At 41.1% G+C, this 19,519-nt stretch overlaps 2 protein-coding genes across 9 annotated transcripts in view; one reads left to right on the top strand and one right to left on the bottom strand.

Annotated features, from left to right (window-relative positions):
- The window catches only part of Gabpa (GA binding protein transcription factor subunit alpha), a 29,021-nt gene extending 17,408 nt beyond the window's left edge, over window positions 1-11,613 (bottom strand). For 2 of the 5 annotated variants that reach the window (XM_063270664.1, XM_063270667.1), the window contains exons 1-5: window positions 11,482-11,613; window positions 7,388-7,490; window positions 5,254-5,398; window positions 2,477-2,561; window positions 430-675 (exon numbers count right to left, since the gene is read on the bottom strand). In XM_063270664.1, the coding sequence (XP_063126734.1) occupies window positions 430-675; window positions 2,477-2,561; window positions 5,254-5,398; window positions 7,388-7,464 (553 nt within the window). In that variant the 5' untranslated portion in view covers window positions 7,465-7,490; window positions 11,482-11,613. Of the gene's footprint in view, window positions 1-429; window positions 676-2,476; window positions 2,562-5,253; window positions 5,399-7,387; window positions 7,491-10,556; window positions 10,694-10,992; window positions 11,390-11,481 lie in introns of those variants that run through there. The other 3 variants (NM_001108841.1, XM_063270666.1, XM_063270665.1) reach the window with 3 other exon arrangements.
- Atp5pf (ATP synthase peripheral stalk subunit F6) lies at window positions 10,932-18,608 on the top strand. Of its 4 annotated transcripts, XM_017598085.3 has the most exons (5): window positions 10,932-11,067; window positions 11,522-11,563; window positions 15,176-15,355; window positions 17,984-18,108; window positions 18,486-18,608. In XM_017598085.3, the coding sequence occupies exons 3-5, from the start codon at window positions 15,192-15,194 to the stop codon at window positions 18,521-18,523; spliced, it is 327 nt and encodes a 108-aa protein (XP_017453574.1). In that variant the 5' UTR covers window positions 10,932-11,067; window positions 11,522-11,563; window positions 15,176-15,191; the 3' UTR covers window positions 18,524-18,608. The 4 variants fall into 4 exon arrangements, with proteins under 4 accessions (XP_017453574.1, XP_017453575.2, NP_446054.1 ...); XM_017598086.3 differs by lacking the exon at window positions 10,932-11,067 and having other exon boundaries at window positions 11,386-11,563; window positions 15,184-15,355; NM_053602.2 differs by lacking the exon at window positions 10,932-11,067 and having other exon boundaries at window positions 11,552-11,696; window positions 18,486-18,606.
- The last annotated feature ends 911 nt before the right edge of the window (window positions 18,609-19,519 follow it).

Genomic DNA, 19,519 nt, shown 5'->3' with positions numbered 1-19,519 from the left:
TTGTTTTTTGAGAAAGGGTCTGCTACACAGCCTAAGCTTACACTGCATTTGTCAACTACTGCCTCAATTCCATTTGGCATTCCTCAAAATAGTCAGTTTGACTTCTGTAAGGTTCTAAAGACATGTTCTGTTCGTATTAGTTATTGGTATTAGATTAAACTTTATGACAGTCACCTCTTCACAATTATCTTCCTTCTCTTCCACTACACTGTGAGCATGCTAAGGGTAGATTTTCTTCTAATAATTCTCTGTACTCCTAGAAATCAGCTTAGTATTTGTTCATCACGTGTTTGTAGTTTGTTACAGTTCAAAACTAACCAATATTCTTTCTATAAAGTCTACATTAAAAAAATGTCCTCTCAGATCCAAGTGGTGTTTTGTATCATTAATTTAACCTTTACTGCTTCTAGCCAACAGCGGTCTCATTACCATAGGGGATCCCGAGGCGCTCCTGCTCTTTTCTGTAGCCTTCCAGTGCAGCGGCCCATCTCGTCACTTGCTCTGAGGTCTCATCTGAAATGGTTGTGATATGCTTGGTGCCGTCAAGAGTTATCACTTGAGCTTCTTCAACGAGATGTGCTTCTGCTTCTGCATGGTGGGCATCTGGATCAATGACCACTTCAACTGTTTCTGCAGTCTTAACAATTTCAAGAATGTTTAACTTTGGTTCAATTCCTAAGAGCAGACAGGAACAAAAACACAAATGTAAATAAAACCTGAGTGACAAAGAAATGAAATTTAGTTTTCCAAATGAGAAAAAAAAAGTGTGATGTTCTTGAAATAGTAAGATCATAAAAAGATCCTTATTGCCAATAAATTCAACTCAACAGAGACAGTACTGTGTCAAAGTAACCTCTGGCTTTGGTAATTATGATGTGACTACATAAAGAAAGCTCAGGCTTTGCTTACTGCGGTACTGGGGTCAGACACGGCCTACATGAGGGCGTGCTCCAGCATCGAGCTGTCTGCCCAGTCTAAGACCCTGTGTTTAAGGAAACATGGGTGCTGATATGTTTAGAGATAGAAAAGAATCATGTCTGCAATTTATCTTGAAATAGTTTCAAAATAAAATGTGTACTGAAGAAAAAAGTAAAAGCAGATATAATAAAATTTAACACCTACGTAAAGAATATTGAAACTTCTTTTTTTTTTTGGTTCTTTTTTTCAGAGCTGGGGACCGAACCCAGGGCCTTGCGCTTCCTAGGCAAGCGTTCTACCACTGAGCTAAATCCCCAACCCCTGAAACTTCTTTAACTTAGTGTTGTGAATTTTAAAGAATAACTTGACAAACATCACCTACAATTACCACATAGGAAAACTGCTGTTTCTTACAATAGTAAGATAAAAAAAAGTATTGACATGAATTATAGAAACAGAAACCATATTAGAGTGTTTAAGTGAGTAGCTACACATTCTAAGATTTTATACTTTATAGAAAATTAAAATGAGTCACTCTTCTACCCCTTGACCAAACACACTAAACTGGACTGCATATAGCCCAGGCTAGCCACAAACTCACTACAGAGCTTAGGATCATACCAAACTTTTATCTACTTGCTTTGGCCTCCTAAGTATGAGGATTACAAACCACTGTGCTCAGCTCTGTCTGCTTTCATTTCACTTCATTTATTCGTATGGGGTTATGTGTGTGTGTGTGTACGTGCGGGGATACATGCACATGAAAATCAGAGTTCATATGGGACATCATCTTCCTTAATCTTTCTCCACTTTACATTTTGAGTCAGGCTGTTTCACTGGATCGGAACCTTATCAATTCATCTAACTTAGCAGTCAAAGTCCCAAGGACTTCCCTTTCTCGGCTACCAACACTGGGACTTTAGGTAAGTCATTGTGTCCAGCTCTGTACATGGTGCTGGGCATCGGGACTCAGGCCTAGGCTCATTCAATAACAGTTAACAGACTGAGCTACCTCCTCAGCCCCTTTGTTTTCCCATCCTAAAACTCTGCTAACTGTTTAACTAAATTCAAATCAACAGACTTCAATCCTAAAGCCATTCAGGCCCTCTGTTCTAGTTCTTACAGAGAGGAAAGACATAAACATCAAGTGAGGGGTTTATTACTACAACGGTTTGTGAATAGAGATTTAGTTATGCAAAAACTTAAAGCTACTTCATAAATCAGAATTACATTGGTACATAACTGTAGTAAGATACAGTATTTATTAAGATGATAAAAATACCATGAAATTCTCAAAGAATAAAGCTATTTGAGACAAGCGCTCTCTGTGGTGAGTCTCCTTCCTTACTGTGGTTGAGCATACACCACTCTCTGACTTGCATGCAGTGCCCTTACGTTCAGCCTCACCCTGACAGCCAAAACTACAAAGCAAAGGCATGAGTGTGCGATCACACGCGTTACCTGGGCACTCATCTTAAATACCTTCAACAGACAAATGTTACAATTTCAGAATAACATGAGCTAAACTTTTCAATACCTGTCAATGAAAGTAACTTACCTTGGTAAGAAATTACCTGTACACTAAGCTGTACAGTCCCATCTGTTTTCACTCCTTGATCAAACAAACTTCGGTCTGGATCCAGCTTAATGTAGGTAAATAAAATGATTTTAACTCAGTCATTAAATAAGTTACTATCTATGATTTATTATAAATCACTGTACCATTTCTGAGCATGCAAATTAAATTATAAGAATACATTTAATTATCAAAGTTGTCATACATTTATTTACTAAAACTAAAAATAGTTTCACTGTTGAGAGTGTAATGGAGGAGGCAAAACTCTCGCAAGTCACTCCTTCTTTTCTCTTAGTACTGGACTACAGTCAAGGCCTCACATGTCCCAGGCACACAAACCTTCTGCAGCCATTCCCTGCCACTAATAGACTATTTTAAGTGGCGCCTTTCTATGGGAATCTCTGCTGGAACCTTAAATAACACAAACAGGCAATTTTTCATCCTATAAATGCAATTAAAGTACAAGGTAATGCAATGTTTATCATAAGAAAGGATATTAATTTGTAGCTGACGATTTATCTAAGTCTGTTAACATACTCTTGTCATATCTCCTTTGTAACTAATGTAACTTATTAAAACTTGGGATTAGCTTTAAAGATGCCCTTCACAAAGGTAATACAACTAAAGGCTTCATGGTCCGACTCCTGGATCTACTGTAGCTAGATCCATACATGGCCTTGGAACTCTGCGCTCTTTCCCTTCAAATCCCCTTCTAGTGAATGCAAATTCTACCATGGCTTACTAATGGAATAAAAATAATTTTGACTTTAGATACCTGATCCCAAGCTTGGAACAGGCTTCTATCATATGCATTCTGTTTAGATATGTCTGCATAAACACTGTTGAACATGCAGTCTCCTATCACTCTCATTACTAAGAATTCAGCCACAGTAAATCAATTTCAATTATTTATAATGTCTTATACATAAAACCTACAGTGCTAAGTGGACTTCATATTCATCTTGAGCAGGAACAAAACAAAGTGTATAATACCTTGTTTTAAGGGTGGCAGTTTCTACTACTTAATGTAAATCTTTTCCTGACATTTAAAAATTCTCTTAACCTCAAGCTTTCCAGAGTCTAGAAGATACTAGCATTATCCACTAGAAGTTGTCCTGAAAAGTAAGTTCTCAGGTCCTAAGTACACCATGACAAAGACAAGGCTCCAGCATGTAACACATTCTTCAAAGAAGTACAACTCAGTGATTGTTGGAGAGGCTTTCAAGTTGGCATTTATCTGATGATGCAAAGGTATTCCCAGAAGCAACAGCACTCTGATGTCAAATGCATGCTTGCACTGACATGAGGACGAGCTGACATGCTTTATTCAGGTGAGCAGAGGGGCCAGAAGGGATATGAAGTGCCTGCAGACCCAATGATAGCTCTCAAGTTAATGACTTACACATGCTTCCCTTTACGGAGAGAAACTATGGGAGAGCAAGTACTTTGTAGGTCTTCTGTCATTGCGTGGGCCAGGCATTCTATCTATCACAGCAGAATATTACTAAAATAATGGTCCTTTTTAAAGATTGATACAGTTAAATGGGATCATCTGGAAGTGTTCTGCGAGAGCTAAACTCAGTATGTTCTGTTCTCTAGATATAGTTCACTTCTAGTGAACTACTTTCACTTCTGAATTTATGTAGTAAATATTCGGTTTGTAAGATTTGTTCTTAACTGTCTGGAAAAAGGAATAAGAAGCTTCATAAATATACTACTGCCCATGCGGATGGTGGGTGAGCATTAAGTAGGAACAATATCTTGATGTGGATCTCTTGGTCATTTTCCACTTCTAATAAGATACTAAAGTGACCAAGTGCCAACTGCTTTCAAAAGACCATGTGATCTTTCACCACTAAGAAGAAAACTCATCATGTTGTTTTAGGTACATACAATCATAGTTTTTAATTTCTTGAGAGCAATATCCAAACACAATTAACATTTACTAGATATATATTTTGAAAGAAAAAGATTAAAGTTGGCAAACGGCAACTAATGCATAAATTCCATTGTCATATGTCAATTATAGTACAGTCTTGTGAAACAGTAGCTGCAGAGGCTCTGCATTTTTAAAGTAACAAGGCAAAGCTTTCTAATGTTTTGAAAAATGGTATCAAGACAGGCAGGAGGATTACAGACAGAAAAGAATAAAGCAAATCGAACAATTCAAAAACTGACAAAATACATTCACGTTAATGTGAGAAAGTACACAGATACCGGTATTTGTGAATTAAGAAAAGGTATGGAGAACTACTTAAACAGTCTTACTCTTAAGCAATCTTACTACCTTAAAGTACATCTCCTGGGGAAAAAATGTAGAACCAGTCTGTGAGGATGCTTTAAACACATAATGCAACAATGGGAAATCGCAATGCAGTTAATGTCAAGAAACAGCAACTAGTATTTAAATTTTACTACCAATAAAATATAAACGAAATAAAAACAATTTAGTCAAGGAACCTCATTTTAAAGGTTAAGAAAACTCACATAAAACAAAGTTCAGTCACTCGGCACAAACTTCTTCAGTCCTCAGGGTCAATGTGCTTCCCACCATTCCATTTTTAAATTCATTTCCATTTTAATTTGATTTTATATTAATGAATGTAAAAGGGATAAGTGATTTATTATTCATTTATTCCAATTTTATTACTCAACCTTTTAAATTTTAGATACAAGAAATTTGTTCAAAGAATTTTCATTTCTAAATGCTCAAATTTTATATATCATAGATCAAGGCTATCTACAGAGATGAGCCTTACCTGAATATCTTGTAGGCAAATTTCATGAGCATCCAAAGAGCACTGCAGTCTTGGTTCTAATAGCTTCTTTAAATTGCCTATTGGTTCATTGATGTCTATGGCCTGGCTTACACACTCAGCTGGGGCATAGGTTTGTTCCACAATGCTAGACGTGAACGGAGATAAATGTTAATAATTGCATGTCACCCTAACACTTTGCTCAGAACAAAATTAGTTCAAAAGTACACACGACCTTTGAGACTTTTCTTTCCTTACTACATTCTGAACTCATTTCTTCGATGCTGCGTTAGACTCAATAAATAAAACTAAATCTCATGGATAACTTGAAACCTAAAGCACTCTTGAAAACATGCTCAGTTATGCACAGGAATGTATGCGCCAGCACATAAATAAATACTGGACGCACACTATTTAAGGGGAAATGTCTGCCTTTATATTATAGCTCAAGTTATTTTCAAAATTTAAGGCCCAGAAACATGGCAATATATTGTGTCTTTAAACTCCAGACAATTTGTTGGGATGGTGGCACAAGTCTATAACACTTGGAAAATAGACACAGGAGGATAAGGAGTTTAGGATCATCAACCACCCTCAGCTCCACAGAGAAACATAAACCAGCCTGGGCTACATGAGCCCAAATTTCAAAACCAACTCCAAACCAAAGCAGAATTTTATTTATATATATAAATAATGAAATATATATATATATAATTTCTACTAATCAAATTCCTTCCCAATATAATCTAGCAAATATAAATTAGTGTAATAATATAAGTCAAATACTTCCATTTTAATTTAAATACTAGTCAATTACTATAATTAGTCTTATTTGGTATTATTCTTAGAAAATTATATTGTCTCTTAAAACTTACTTAGAGCTCTTGTAGACTGTTATTTCACAATTCAAATAGGTTTGAAACCTTGGTAAGTAACTGCAAATAATTCTTTGTAAATGTTTACAGGAGGGCAAGGAAGAGACTGAAAAAGTAGTATTTAAGGAAATAAGTTTCACAGCGTATTTACTTTAAATATGACTTAAACTTCTCTAAAGTTATCAAAAATATGTATTAAAAATAAGTGTGATGTGGGGGCTCAGCAGTTCAGAACTGGTTTGAGGTGGCTCACAACCACCTGGAGCTTCAGGTCACCAGTGCTCTAAAGCCTCTGCCTCTCCTAGCACCTGAGTTCACCTGCACATAGCCACATCCACACACATAACTAGAATTAGAACTAAACTCCCAATAAGAGACAACATGAGCGCACATCTAGGGAGATGGCTGAGCGGAGGAGCACTTGCTGCTCATGTAGAGGCCCAGAGTTCGATGCTCAGAGCCCATGTAAATAAAGCCAGGTATGGCAGCACACAGCTCACCAACGTTCCCACGGTGAGACGCCCACAGCCAGCTAGATGGGCTATGCAGCAGCAAACACACGAGATCCTGTCTAAATAGGACGGGTTATGAGGACCAATACCTGAGGCTGACCCCCAGCCTCTGCGTGCATGGTTTGGCATGCAGGTGCACACATTTAATACATACAAACAAGCATGTTTAAGTACACAAGTGTGCACACATATAAATATGGCCATTTTATATTTACATATTTTCCAAGTATAATGATAAACTTATGAAATTTAGGGAATGTATATCACATTTTTTTCTTAAAATATTTAAATTTAAAGTTCATAAAACAGACCCACTAATGATAATATTACTGTAAATAGTATATTTGGTTAATATAAACATTTCTTGACTAAGTGAGTACTTCTGGCATATTTTCTGTCTATAAGCACAGCAGCCTATCCTTTTCAGTTAGTCTCTACAATTATCAGAAATAGCTACTGTTAAGTAAGTTCAGTTGAATTAAACTCTTTGAAATGAAAGTCAAAAGCACTTAAACTGGGGGGGGGGGGTACCCTTAGATGGGGGTGGGTGCAGACTACTGCAACTGTGTGATCTGGATCAACTAAGCTTACTGCTGCCTGTGTTTCAGAACTGCGTTCCTCTCTGAGCTACTAAGTCAAAGGGGGATGACAAAAAACAAAGGAAATGTGAGGTCAGGTCACAAACAAGCATGTTGGCCTGCTCCTGACGTTAACTTAGTAGACTGGTAGTATGACATCAGAAACACCAACCTTTCTTCTGTGCACTCCGGTTTCTCAGTCCCATCGATCTCAATCTCTATCAGTTCTTCTGCTTCTCTCTTAGTCATGGTGGAAGTATTTCAAAAGTTCAGTCCTGGAAGAGTTAAATTTTAAGAGATATTTTTAAAAAATAACATCATGTGTACGAATGATATGCAAGAGACCCAAACTGAATTAAAGCAGAGGGAAATGAGGTCCTCTGCATATGTAAAAGCTCACATACAGCATTTATAAAGCAAAGGTCTTGTTTAAAGTGGCCTCTGTTAGCCTGATATGGTGATTTTCATTACTCTATGTATGGCAACTTGTGGATGTTGCAGGATATCTGCTCACACTGTGAGTCCAAGATTGTTGAGGCAGGGCATTGTACTGCGGCTCAGTTCTTAGCTTTAATCCCTTTGGCTGCAGTACAGAGATGCCCTTAGTACACACCTTTAATCTCAAACCTTGAAGGTGAAGTTGTTACTTCATAGAAGGAAGCACTTGTTTGTAAGTGATGTCTAACAGAGTGGGCAGACAAAGTGATGGATCAGAAAGATTTGACAGAATACAGCCCACTTCTCACCAAGAGAGGAAAGGGAAGCTGTTTAAGAGCGCAGTGCACAGAATAAAAAGGATAGAAAGGAGACAGTTTTACAGTTATAGAGATAACAAAATAGAAAAAGGTGAAGACAAAACAGGGCAGAGAATAAGAAGCAGCCAGAAGATTAGAACAGATTGCTAAAGTTACTTTCAGGCCAAACAAGGGAATTCAAGAGACGTGACAGAGAAAGCAGACTGAATTAGTGTGGAGGAGTTTTGAACCAGAACAGATGAGTGAAGCAGCCAGCCAGAGGTTAGAAAGAGCTAGAAAGGATGAATTGATTCAGCAGTAAGTCTCAGAGGCTGCAAGAATTCCAGGCCTAGATAAGACTGTGTGGAGGCTAGAAGCTTCCAAGACTAGGCCTAGGTTAGAAGACAGGCAGTAAAACTCAGGTGAATAAGTTATATTTACATGCTAGTCTAAATCAATAAGTTATTACAAAAGCAAACAAAAAATGTATCAACTATATTAAAGCAACTTGGATTCAATCTTGAAGTTTAATATGGAGATGAATTACAGTTGTTTCGCTAAAAAATCTGATTCAATTACATAAAGACTAAAATTCTTGCTAACACACAAGTTATAGAACAGTAATGGTATCTACAGCTCCTGAAAATGACAAGGGACTAATAAGTGGAATAGATCAAGTCTTCAGTTAACTTGGGACAACTACCAAAGTTGGCAAAGCCCAGCAGCACAGAAAAAGGAAGCTCACCAAAGTAAATCAAAGAATCCAGGGTATGAAGAAATGCACAAATGTAAATTATTCCAAAATGAAATTTAAAAGTAACTATCCATGGTGCATTGTGTATTTCCTAGAATATATGGTCAACATTAGAAAAAAGTATAGTATGTGCATCTGTGTTGTGTGTGTAAAGAACAAAACACAAATCTGATTAAAAGTTAAAAACTGCCCCAATGCTGCTATTAATGATCCTCTGCTATGCTTGCAGATGGGAGCCGAGCATAACTGTCCTGTGAGTGGCTTCACCCAGCAGCTGATGGAAATGGATGTGGAGACCCCTGCCTAACATCAGGCGGAGCTCAGGGAGTCTTGTGGAAGAGTTGGGGATAAAAATGAGGGAGTTGGAGGGGTCAAGGACACCACAGGAAGACCTCCAGAGTCAACTAACCTGGACACACAGAGGCTGGACCTAGACCATCTACACATGTGTAGCAGATGTGCAGCTTGGTCTTCATGTGGGTCCCCTAACAATTGGAGTGGCGCTGTCTCAGTCAGTTGCCTGGCATTGGATCCCCTTCCCCTAACTGGACTGCCCAGTAGGCCTCAGTGGGAGAGGATAGGCTAAGGCCTACTGTGACTGGATGTCACAGGGTGGGGTGAAGCGGGGCTTCCCTTCAAAGGAGTAATGGGGTGAGGGATTTGGGGGAAAGGGCAAGGAGGGGAACGACTGGGATGTAAAGTGAATGAATGAATTAAAAAGTTAAAAACTGAGCCAGATGGCAATGGTGCATGCTTTAATCACAGCCCTTGGGAGGCAGAGGCAGGTTCATCTGAGTTCAAGGCCAGCCTAGTCTACAGAAAACATTTTCAGGACAGCCAGGGGTATACAGGGAAACCCTGTCTGAAATCCTGCCCCCAATCCCCTTCTGGTGAAAAGCATACGAGTTCTCAAAACTACTGATTTCCTTTTCAGTCCTGTAGGTTTGTTGTACAGTTGCCAGAGACTCAGGTTGATTCAGTACTTGGCTCCCCAAGCTCCTCAAACTTGCTATCTCACTTAGTACTTAATTCACTGTCAGGACTATGTACCCCCACTTACACTTCTATTCTTGAGTACAGATAAATGGACTTCAATCCTGTTGGCATTCAAGTATTCATACAAATACCGAGGGAGAGGGTGCTAACAAGGTGGCCAGTGACTGGTGGAGTGGGGCACCTAAGAATGTGACAATCAATGGTGGACTTGTATGCTTTGGCTCTTGACAGCAGTCAGACCTATCATTAGCTCAAGCTACCAGTTTGCATAAATTGAAGAGGGACATAAACTTTTGAAATGTAAAATAAAATAACCAATAAAAAAATTGCACTTATTTTGCTAGGCATGGTAGAGCACGCCTTTAATACCAGCGCACTGAAAGTAGAGGCAGATAGACCTCTAAACTCTAGGCGGGTCTAGTCTACACGGCAAGTTCAAGGTCAGCCAGGCTAGAATTTGACTCACACACACCCAACACAAACTTACTCGTGTGTACACACACACAAACACAAACACTTTATAGGGTGCTTGTGCGCATTTGTGGAGGTCAGAGGCCAGTCAGTCCTGTCCTCCTTCCACCTGGATTTGAGGCTGAACAGTCAGGCTTGGTTGGCAGCAAATGCCTTTACCTGTCGAACCATCTCCCTGGCCTACCTAAGGATTTAGTTTCAAATGACTGCTTATCATGAAACGATGCGTTGGCACCACTCTCGATGCTGTTTAACCTAAGGGTGGAATCACTAAACTCCCTCGTTGTGTTCACTGCACTACACCACAAAAAGAGGGGGATAAAGTTGGAAAGGCATATTAACTTTCACTGACATCTTCGGGAAAGAAACAGAAAGTTATCCTGTACATTAGAATGATGGCACCGGTGCGACTCTTGAGACAGTTCCAGAAAAGCAACTGGGTTTGGAGTGCGGGGATGGTCGAGTGCGGTGATAGGCAAGCCTGGCATCTTTCAGAGAGACCCGGGAGCTCCGGGACTATGCGCACCGTCAGCGCGCAGAGCCTGGACCGTGCCTGGCGACGGGCGACTCCGCAGCGTCCCGCAGCGCGGCCCCGGCCACGCCGCTTCCCGCGCCCCTCCCCTCGGCTCCCCGCACAGCCTCTCCCGCCCCTCCCCACCCGGCTCCCTCAAGTCTCCACGAACGGAAATGGGAGTCACAGCGCCGGGGACCAGCGGAAACAAAACACAGAGGCGGCCGCGGGGGGGCTGCGGCGGGGGAAAGCCCCGGAACCAGGCCGGCCGCGCGGGCCCGCGCTCCCCGCCAGCCCGCAGCCGCACTCACCAGCTCCGGAATCCGCCCCGTGGCCCTCGCCCGCGCTCCAGAGCCGGCTGGGAACGGCGGCGGCGCGGGCTCCAGGTACAGCGTCTCTCTGGGTAAGACGCGCCGGTCCCGCGAGTAGCAGTGTGAGGCCCCGGGGCCCTTCCCGCGGAATCGGCGCTAAGGAACCCCAGCCCCTCTCCCGCCTCCCAGGCACCCCTGGGCCTGGAACTACAACTCCCAGCAGGCTGCGCGACACGAACGCCCGTGACAACGGGGGCTCGCGAGGCACAAACGCCCCAAGCCGCTTTGTTTTACGCGCTCGTTTTACCCCACATTACATCCACCTCCCCAACCCCAAGGATCAGGACGTTGACTCCGTAGGGAGCTTGAATTAGGGGACAGGCCAAAGCACGCATGCGTACAGTGCAGTGTTTCCAAGAGGGAAAAGAGGGTGAAGTTAAGTGTAGGAAAGATGGCGGAGTCTTAGCTGAGGGACCCGGAAGCACTTACCCTCCACTTCCTCCTCCTGTTTGGCTTCTGTCTCACCTAGAGGCGTCCGGTCGCAGACTCTCTTCGAGGCGCTTCCTGTCCGGTGAGCGTCGAACGACTGAAGCGGTGGCCCATAGTGCATTGCGATGGCGGGTAGGCGTGTGTAGGCGGAGCCAGGGCCGGAAGTAGAACGGTGGCGGCGGCGGTGACTCTGGCAGCTCGGGACTCAGTGCAAGGTGACTGGGAGGGTAACTAGGCTAGGTTGGCCTCTTGGGACTGCGATTCTGGGTTTCTTCACGAGGCAAGGGCAGCCCATCACCTCTGCCCTAGTAGTAGAGAGCAGCCCTGTGTCCTTGGCACCTTTATGGCCTGGCCTGGGGTCACAGGTGACCTCCGCCCTGCTGGGTATTAAAGTTTGCTTTGCGCCCAATAAATAAGACCGTTAATACCCTTTTGAGAGCAGAACAGGGCTCTTGAACGGCAAAAAAAAAAAAAAAAAAAAAAAGGCGGGGTGTATGCCTCGCCTGGGGCAACCCAAGGTCAGGGCAGAGAAACTTGTGAATTATGCATGAGCAGGTCGTGGCCAACTAAGACAGAAAAGGGCAATGGTGACATCCTAAAAGTTTGTCTCCAGTCTAGAAACTATGGTGCTTAAACAGCTTTGTTGATTGACTTTATGATTAGATATTCACAGGCAGCAAAAGGACTAGCCTTTGGCTGGGCTGGTCAGTCAAAGAGCCATGCTTCTTCACAAGGCTTCTCCTCTGGGTTTAAACTTTGATTTTTTTCCCCCACGCTTCCCCGCAATATTTTTAATGTCAGACCCCTAACAAGCAGCTAGCTAGCACCGGATATTAATTGAATACAGAATTTGTCACAGATAGTGTTTTACACTTATGATGACATTTGGCTTCTGTGTGATAGTGAACAGGTAACATTCTCTATTTAATTTGAAAAAGTGAAAGGCAGTAAAGAAGAAGCAACAAATAGTTTTGGTAAGAGAGTATTTGTTCATTGTTTGGACAATTACACGTATGTTTGGAGTAATAAGATAAATTAGAAATTCGAATTGGAAATCATTGTTTTGATGATGCATTTTTGAAAGTGAAAATTATCTTGCCCGTCTTGTAAAGAAATGACGGTCTTGCAGTTAGATTGGAAGCAGGTTGACGTAGAATGTTAGGTAAACAATGACCTCTTTTAGACATATTTTTTTAATCATCTTTAAGCAAGAGTGAAAAATCACTTTCCCCTCACACTTTAGAGAGTATTTCCTACGTGGGCAGTATGGAAGTATTTTGCAATATTTTTAGGGCTAAAGAAGTATTGCTACCTTACTGATATGTCTTAAGTGTGTGCCTAGATTTCCAGAATGAGTTGGGCGATGTTTTCTGTTTATAAAGTCTTATTTATTTGCCTGTAGCTCTTTCACCTGTATAATTCTCTGGTAGATTATGAGTGACACATTGATTTCTTCAAATGTTTTGATTTTATCCTGATTAGTGGATGAAAACTCACTGCTTATTTGATTTTCCCAGCAGTACTAAATGTTCCTCCAGGTTTGTTGAAGTTGGTGCTATTGACACTTAGAGATTAGATACCTCTTCGAAATGAGGAGAAGGGGGTTGATGTTTTTCATGTTGTAGGGAGTAAGTATAGCAGTGTACCCTATCGGGGCACACTCTCTACCCACTATAGGCCACCTTCATTCAACTTATTCAGGGCAGGCAAAATTATCTTCAGACAACAAATATGCCCTGAGAGAGAAAATTACACTCTCTCCCTTCACATATATTTAATAACCATGTGCTAGTCAGCTGGCTTATAGTTAATGATTCTTGAACTATTAGTGGTAAAGGACAGCTCAAACCCCTCTATCCCTCTATGCATTTCCTTCCTTCCTTCTATCCACCTATCTATCCATCTGTCCATCCATCTGTATGTGTTTATTTGGGTTTGCATATATATGTGGACACTGCATGGGTTTCTCCGATGGCCAGAGTAAGCCTTTGCAGTTAATCTTCGGGTACTGTGCACATTGCTTTTTGAGACAGGGCCACTCAGTATCCAAGGTCTTGCAAAGAAAGACTCGGTTGTCAAGTAAGCCCCAAAGGTTTGCCTGAGTCTGCTTCCCGAGTGCTGGCATCATAAGCTTGATGCCAGCTCTGACTTTAAAAACAAGACAGAGCAGATCTCACAGGTTCCACCACTATTCTGGGAATTGTTGATGTTACTAAATTCAAGACAAATTACTTTGTCAAATTAACGTAATAAAGATTTTTTTAAAGATTTATTCATTTATTATATATAAGTACACTGTAGCTGTCTTCAGATACACCAGCAGAGGGCATCAGATCTCTTTACAGATGGTTGTGAGCCACCATGTGGTTGCTGGGAATTGAACTCAGGACCTCTGGAAGAGCAGTCTTAACCGCTGAGCCATCTCTCCAGCCCCATAATAAAGATTTTTAAATTTTTGTGTATACTTTCTCTATTAATATGAACTAGTAGCAGTATACTCACTGCTATGGTTCTCTCAGCAGAAGTAAGGTGTCAGCAGGCAGGTAGATACTTGGTGAGAGTGTGGGAGCATGTTGGCAGAGCATGATTTCCTCAGGGGTTTGAGGGGCCCTTTGTCACTGACACTCTGAGAAGTAAGACACTGTAAGTGCTATAGCACAACTGTTACTATAGATGTGCGGTGGGAGAGGGGGCATTTTTATTTCCAGGGTGCACTTACTGTCTGATGAACTGTTACAAAGCTATTGCGTGCAGCGTGGCTCTTCTGCTGTTACCTCACTAGGGTGTGGTGAGCCCTTTCATTTTTTAAGCTAAGTCTAGATGGGAAGAGATTTTTTTGTCTAAGTTTCAGCCTATCTATCTCTTCCTTTTAGATTCTGCTTGGATATATTTTTGTAACTTGGAATTCTTTTGATTTTGATCTTTAAATTCCTATTTTACTCAGGTCTCAATGAGAATTATCCTCTCCTTTAATGTATTTATCAATGTTTTGAGCTACAAAAGTATTTGTTTTAGCTTCAAGGGGATGAGGAATAGAGAGGCTTTCAGCTCAGTGTTTCAACTTTTGATTTTGACCCTCAGTAAACTCCTTCTCTGATGAGCCTGTATCATCTAATCTCTCTGTCACTGCAAGGCTCACTTGGCCTTGTAGCTGCTTTGCTGTTTCTTTTGGAAGTTGACTGGTTACAGTGTTAAGTGGCTAGGATCCTGAGTTGTTAGCAGGCAAAGCTGTTTTCCTTCCTGTGAGCCTATGAAGTGGGAACTTCCAACCTCTCATTCCTGGCTAAGACAACTGTCTTGACTCTCTTTGTCCCTTCGAGAGAGAGGTCATGGAAACTGGCACAGCAGAAGCAATTTGTCTTTTCCTGCTGGTGACAAGCAGTGTTCTTAAACAGCCTCACCTCACTGTTTCCTCAGCTCCGAGATTAAGATCATGGGAGAAAAAAGCACTACCCCATACGATGTGTTTTCCCTTTGCTTTTAACTCTGGTAGAACTCTCAGCTATTCCTAGGTCCCAGGGCCTCTTGGTAAGAAGGAAAGGCCTTGTAATGGAAGGGTTACATGACTGGCCAAACGTAGCTTGAAGTCTGGTGTAATTCAGTGCTGTAACCTAATTCTTAGAATTAGGTCCTCAGCACATGATGTATTTAAGGTGTTTTATGGAAAGCACATTAATTTCTGATGCTTCTTTAGTACCACAGACTCAACCATGACTGTTCAGAGGATCTTCAGGCTCTCCTCTGTCCTTCGGTCAGCAGTCTCTGTGCATTTGAGGAGGAACATTGGTGTTACAGCTGTGGCGTTTAATAAGGAACTTGATCCTGTACAGAAACTCTTCTTGGACAAGATAAGAGAGTACAAAGCAAAGCGACTGTAAGTGGGTAGATGACAAAGCACATTGTGACTATAAATGTTCAGACATCTAAATTTCAAGACATAAGTCCTAACTGTATCTTCTTTTTAAAGGCTCCAGGGGACAATTCCAGTAGGTCTATTGTCATTTGAAGTATAAGCACAATTATGTCATTACAATGAGATAAGTCACAGAAGAACGCAGGATCTTGAAATCATTTAGTAGCTATTTAAGAAAATTAAATACTTTAGACATTGATTAGTTTAACATCATAAATTAACCCTGATTCGCCGACAAGGCATACAGTCAGTCAGTATTTCACCTCGTTTTCAGCTTCTCTGGGATATGATTTGAGGGATGCATGTAAATAGCATTTTTCTCTTTAAGACTGTTTCCATGGTGATCTATCAAAAGACTTAAAGTGGCATGAAATAAGACATGGGAAAGCAAGACTGCAAACTACATATTTGAGGTGAATGTGCAATATATCTATTATTTGATTTAACCCCTAAATCTTGGGAAAATAATACCCGTCAGTTTATAATTCTTTTGTTTGGTCACCTGTCCTTTACAAGGAACTTGATGGTTAACTGATATGGGCCGTGTTCTTTTTCAAAATGCAGTGTCTTAAAATCTGATAGAAGTAGAAAGCTTATTAACAAATATAAGGTAATTTGTGAGGTGTGGGGTGAGTGCTTGGAGAGTTGAAAGGAATAAACACTCCTAACTGGAGACAATTCGAAAGGCATTTCGGAAAAGTTCATGTTAGGCTTTGAAGGTAGTGCGTGGGTCATTCTGCCCTTTTGAGAGTCTCTTGAGCAGCTATAAATCATCTCCCCAGTGTTAAAAAAAAAAAAAAAAGAAAGAAAGAATTTACTAAGAATTTGCTTGTTTTTAGTTACCTTTGGAAGACACCCCTAGGACTCTATAACGGGTTAAAAATAGTTGTTTTAAAGACTGGGCAGGTAAATGGGAGTAGGAGGGGTATCTTGTAGAAAAATGATGCTGGGTAAGGTATACAAGCTAGGAAGCTCCACATTTGTTTAGAGGATTACACACTTGATCCCGGAGGAATAGGATATAGGAGGAGTGTGCACAGTTTTAAGTACTGACTTTGTAAATGATGGTGTCAGGTACAGTGTTCTGCTGGTGTTCTGCTGGTGTTAGATGCAGGTTTGAGTCATCAGAGAAGAGGTGGCCGCAGTTGACGAACTGTGTCCATAAGTTAGGACCATAGACAAGCTTGCAGGGCATTTTCTAAATTGGTAATTGATATGGAAGGGTCTAGACCATTGTTGGGGACACCTCTGGGCTGCAAGTCATGTGCTCTATGAGAAAACAGTTTGAGCCAGCCTTGTGAAATAAGACAGTAACAGCACCCTTCCACTTCATCAGCTCCTGCTGTCAGGTTCCTAGCTGCCTGAGTCCCTGTTCTCACATTCTCTGATGATGAACAGTATATGGAAACTTAAAGCAAAATCAATCCTTTCCTCCCCACGCTGTATTGACACATGTATGCAGTACACTGCGCTTATGGCGTTTCATCCTAACAGTAGTAACCCTAAGACAGACGTCAGAGGTTGCACCCACCTTGATTGAAGTGTCAATGCCAGATAACTATTTTGGAAGTCTGTAAGGGAGCTAAGCATGCTGTCATCAAAGGTCTTGAGGACCTGGAAGATGGTCCAGTTGGTAAAGTGCTTGCTGCATAATAAAGAGGGGCCAGAGTTTGGATCCCCAGTACCAGTTTAAAAAGCCAGATGCAATAGCCACAGCAGCATTTGCCTTATCTGACATTATTCCTGAGGTCTTTCTGACCAGCCAGTTTAGCCAGTTCATGGACTCAAGTTCAGTGGAAGCCATGTCTCGGAAAATGATGTGGTGAGATAGAAATAGATAAAGTCACTAGATATCCTCATCGACCACTGCTGTTGACACACGTATACAATACACTGCTTCAGAAGCCATGTATTTGTAATAATTAACCCTTGATATCTCCTATTTAACCTGTACGTTTTGCCTCAGTGTGTGTGCACACATGTACGCGTTCATGTCAGTGTGCCACATGTATGCCCAGTAGCTATGAAGGTCAGAAGAGCATTAGGTTCCCCTGGAAGTGGTGTCAATGGAGAATGTGAGCACACTGGGTAATGAGAACAGAGCCTGCATCCTTTGCAGGAGCAATAAGTATTCTGAGTCGTGGAGCCCTCCAGCCCTTTGATCATTTTATTAGCAGCTCCCAGACTTAACATTGCAAGCCTCCAGTGGGTTTTGATGGGGAATTTTTGTTTTATTGGTTTGCGTTTTTTTCTTTCTTTTTTTTTTTTTTCTTTTCTTTTTAAATCTGGACTGCATAATTTCCATATACTGCAGCTCAAATCTTGAGAAAAATCTGATTAGTTTGTTAGATGCTAACAAACCGTGAGGGTTAGAGATTTGTTTGAAGTTACCTCATCTCTGAAACCTTGTTCTAAAATAATTTGAATTGAGATGCAAATAGAAAAGTCACTTTTCTAGCCTTTTCTTTTCCCCCACATGTGTACCTTATTAAGACTGGACGATAAAATAGTTTTGGGTTTTTTGATTGATTGGTTGGTTTCATTTTAACTAGTGCATAAACTCGTTTTCTTTGTTTATTTATACACTAGGGCGTCTGGAGGACCTGTTGATACTGGCCCAGAATATCAGCAAGAGGTGGACAGAGAGCTTTTTAAGCTTAAACAAATGTATGGTAAAGGAGAGATGGATAAGTTTCCTACCTTCAATTTTGAGGGTGAGTCTTGTCACAAATGAAATTTGGGGGGTTATTGTAGGTGGAGAATATGTCTGTCACTTATCCTTAAGAGGTTTTGAGATGTTTGGAAGGCAAGTGACGCTGACGTGACGCTCCTACAAGCACGGAAAGCTTGGGTCACTGCTCATGAATTGGGAGGCCTTTCTCATTGGATTGCTCTAGCCATGCAGCACATGTATAAACACAGATTAAGAAAGAGCCCCACTCACACAAGGTGTTGAAAGTTTATCAATTGGTCTGTTTCTCTGCACATTTTTAAAAACAAAAAAAAAGAATCTTAAAACTGGCAAATTTCAGCATGGTACCTAATCTTGTTATTGCAGTATGACTAAGCCTGAAATGTTTCCTCTTTTTAGATCCCAAATTTGAAGTCCTCGACAAACCCCAGTCCTGAGGAACATACAAACCATGTGGTAATTTGTCATGACTTAGTTGTACAATTAATCTAAAAAATTCAAATAAACATTCACTTCACAGTTCTCAAATGTCCTTTCAGTTCTTTGGTGATGGCAGTGTGTGCCTAGCAGTGCTTTGTGTCTGTCGTTTCTAAATCTTTTCATTCTGGTAGAATGACCCAGCTGGAGATGTTGGGTAAATTGGATACAGTTGTCTTCTCCCCAGCTATTCTTCCCAGTGCAGTGCTGTCTTCTGTAATAGTGGACGTATCACCTAAGGGCGTGTGTGCTGGGAAGGAAGGATGCTGTATTTGTCGTTTTCAAGGATTGCTTTCTTAGGAAATCTGTAACTTAATATGTACAGGGATGTATGTTGTGTCTTAACCACTGTCGGCTCAAACTGATACCCCTCATTTTTGCCTGTGGGATATATATGAATGTATGGATTCGGGCGAGGTAGCAGCTGGGAAGCAGAGGCCCTGAAAGATGGACTGTATAAAACAGTCTTTTGGCCAGCTGTAAAAGAGCCAACAGTTATTTCCTGGGGATGTGGTAAATTAGGAACTTTTACATCAAGGTTCAGCAACTGTAGGTGGCGCTCAAGGAAGCTAGACTTCTAAAGAGATAATGTCTGTTTATTAAACCTTTAGCTACCTTGGGGACAAATTGAAGAATAAGAATCCTCATACATGTGAGGTCTCTAACCAAGTTATTCTCAGTCTGTTTTTTATGTCTCTCTCCCCATTTCTTCTCATCACTAATACAGCTATACACACTTAAGCTTTTATGGCCTGCAGGAGGGAGAGACTAGAAATCTCAAGGTAGCACTGTCTTCAGGTAACAAAGAGATGTTCATACCCAGTACAGTCATCATTTTTAGGAAGGTGCAACACTTCAGTCACTGAGCAGCAGAACAGTCCTGTTAACACACTGCTGTGTAAACCAGTCTTCATGGACACAACTTATTTTTTTGTATGTATTATCCTGAAATCTAG

The sequence above is a fragment of the Rattus norvegicus genome, chromosome 11 (genome assembly GCF_036323735.1).
Source record: "Rattus norvegicus strain BN/NHsdMcwi chromosome 11, GRCr8, whole genome shotgun sequence".
Taxonomy (NCBI): Eukaryota; Metazoa; Chordata; class Mammalia; order Rodentia; family Muridae; genus Rattus; species Rattus norvegicus.
The sequence above is the reverse complement of the archived record's forward strand: the minus strand, read 5'-3'. Positions and strand labels throughout refer to the sequence as shown.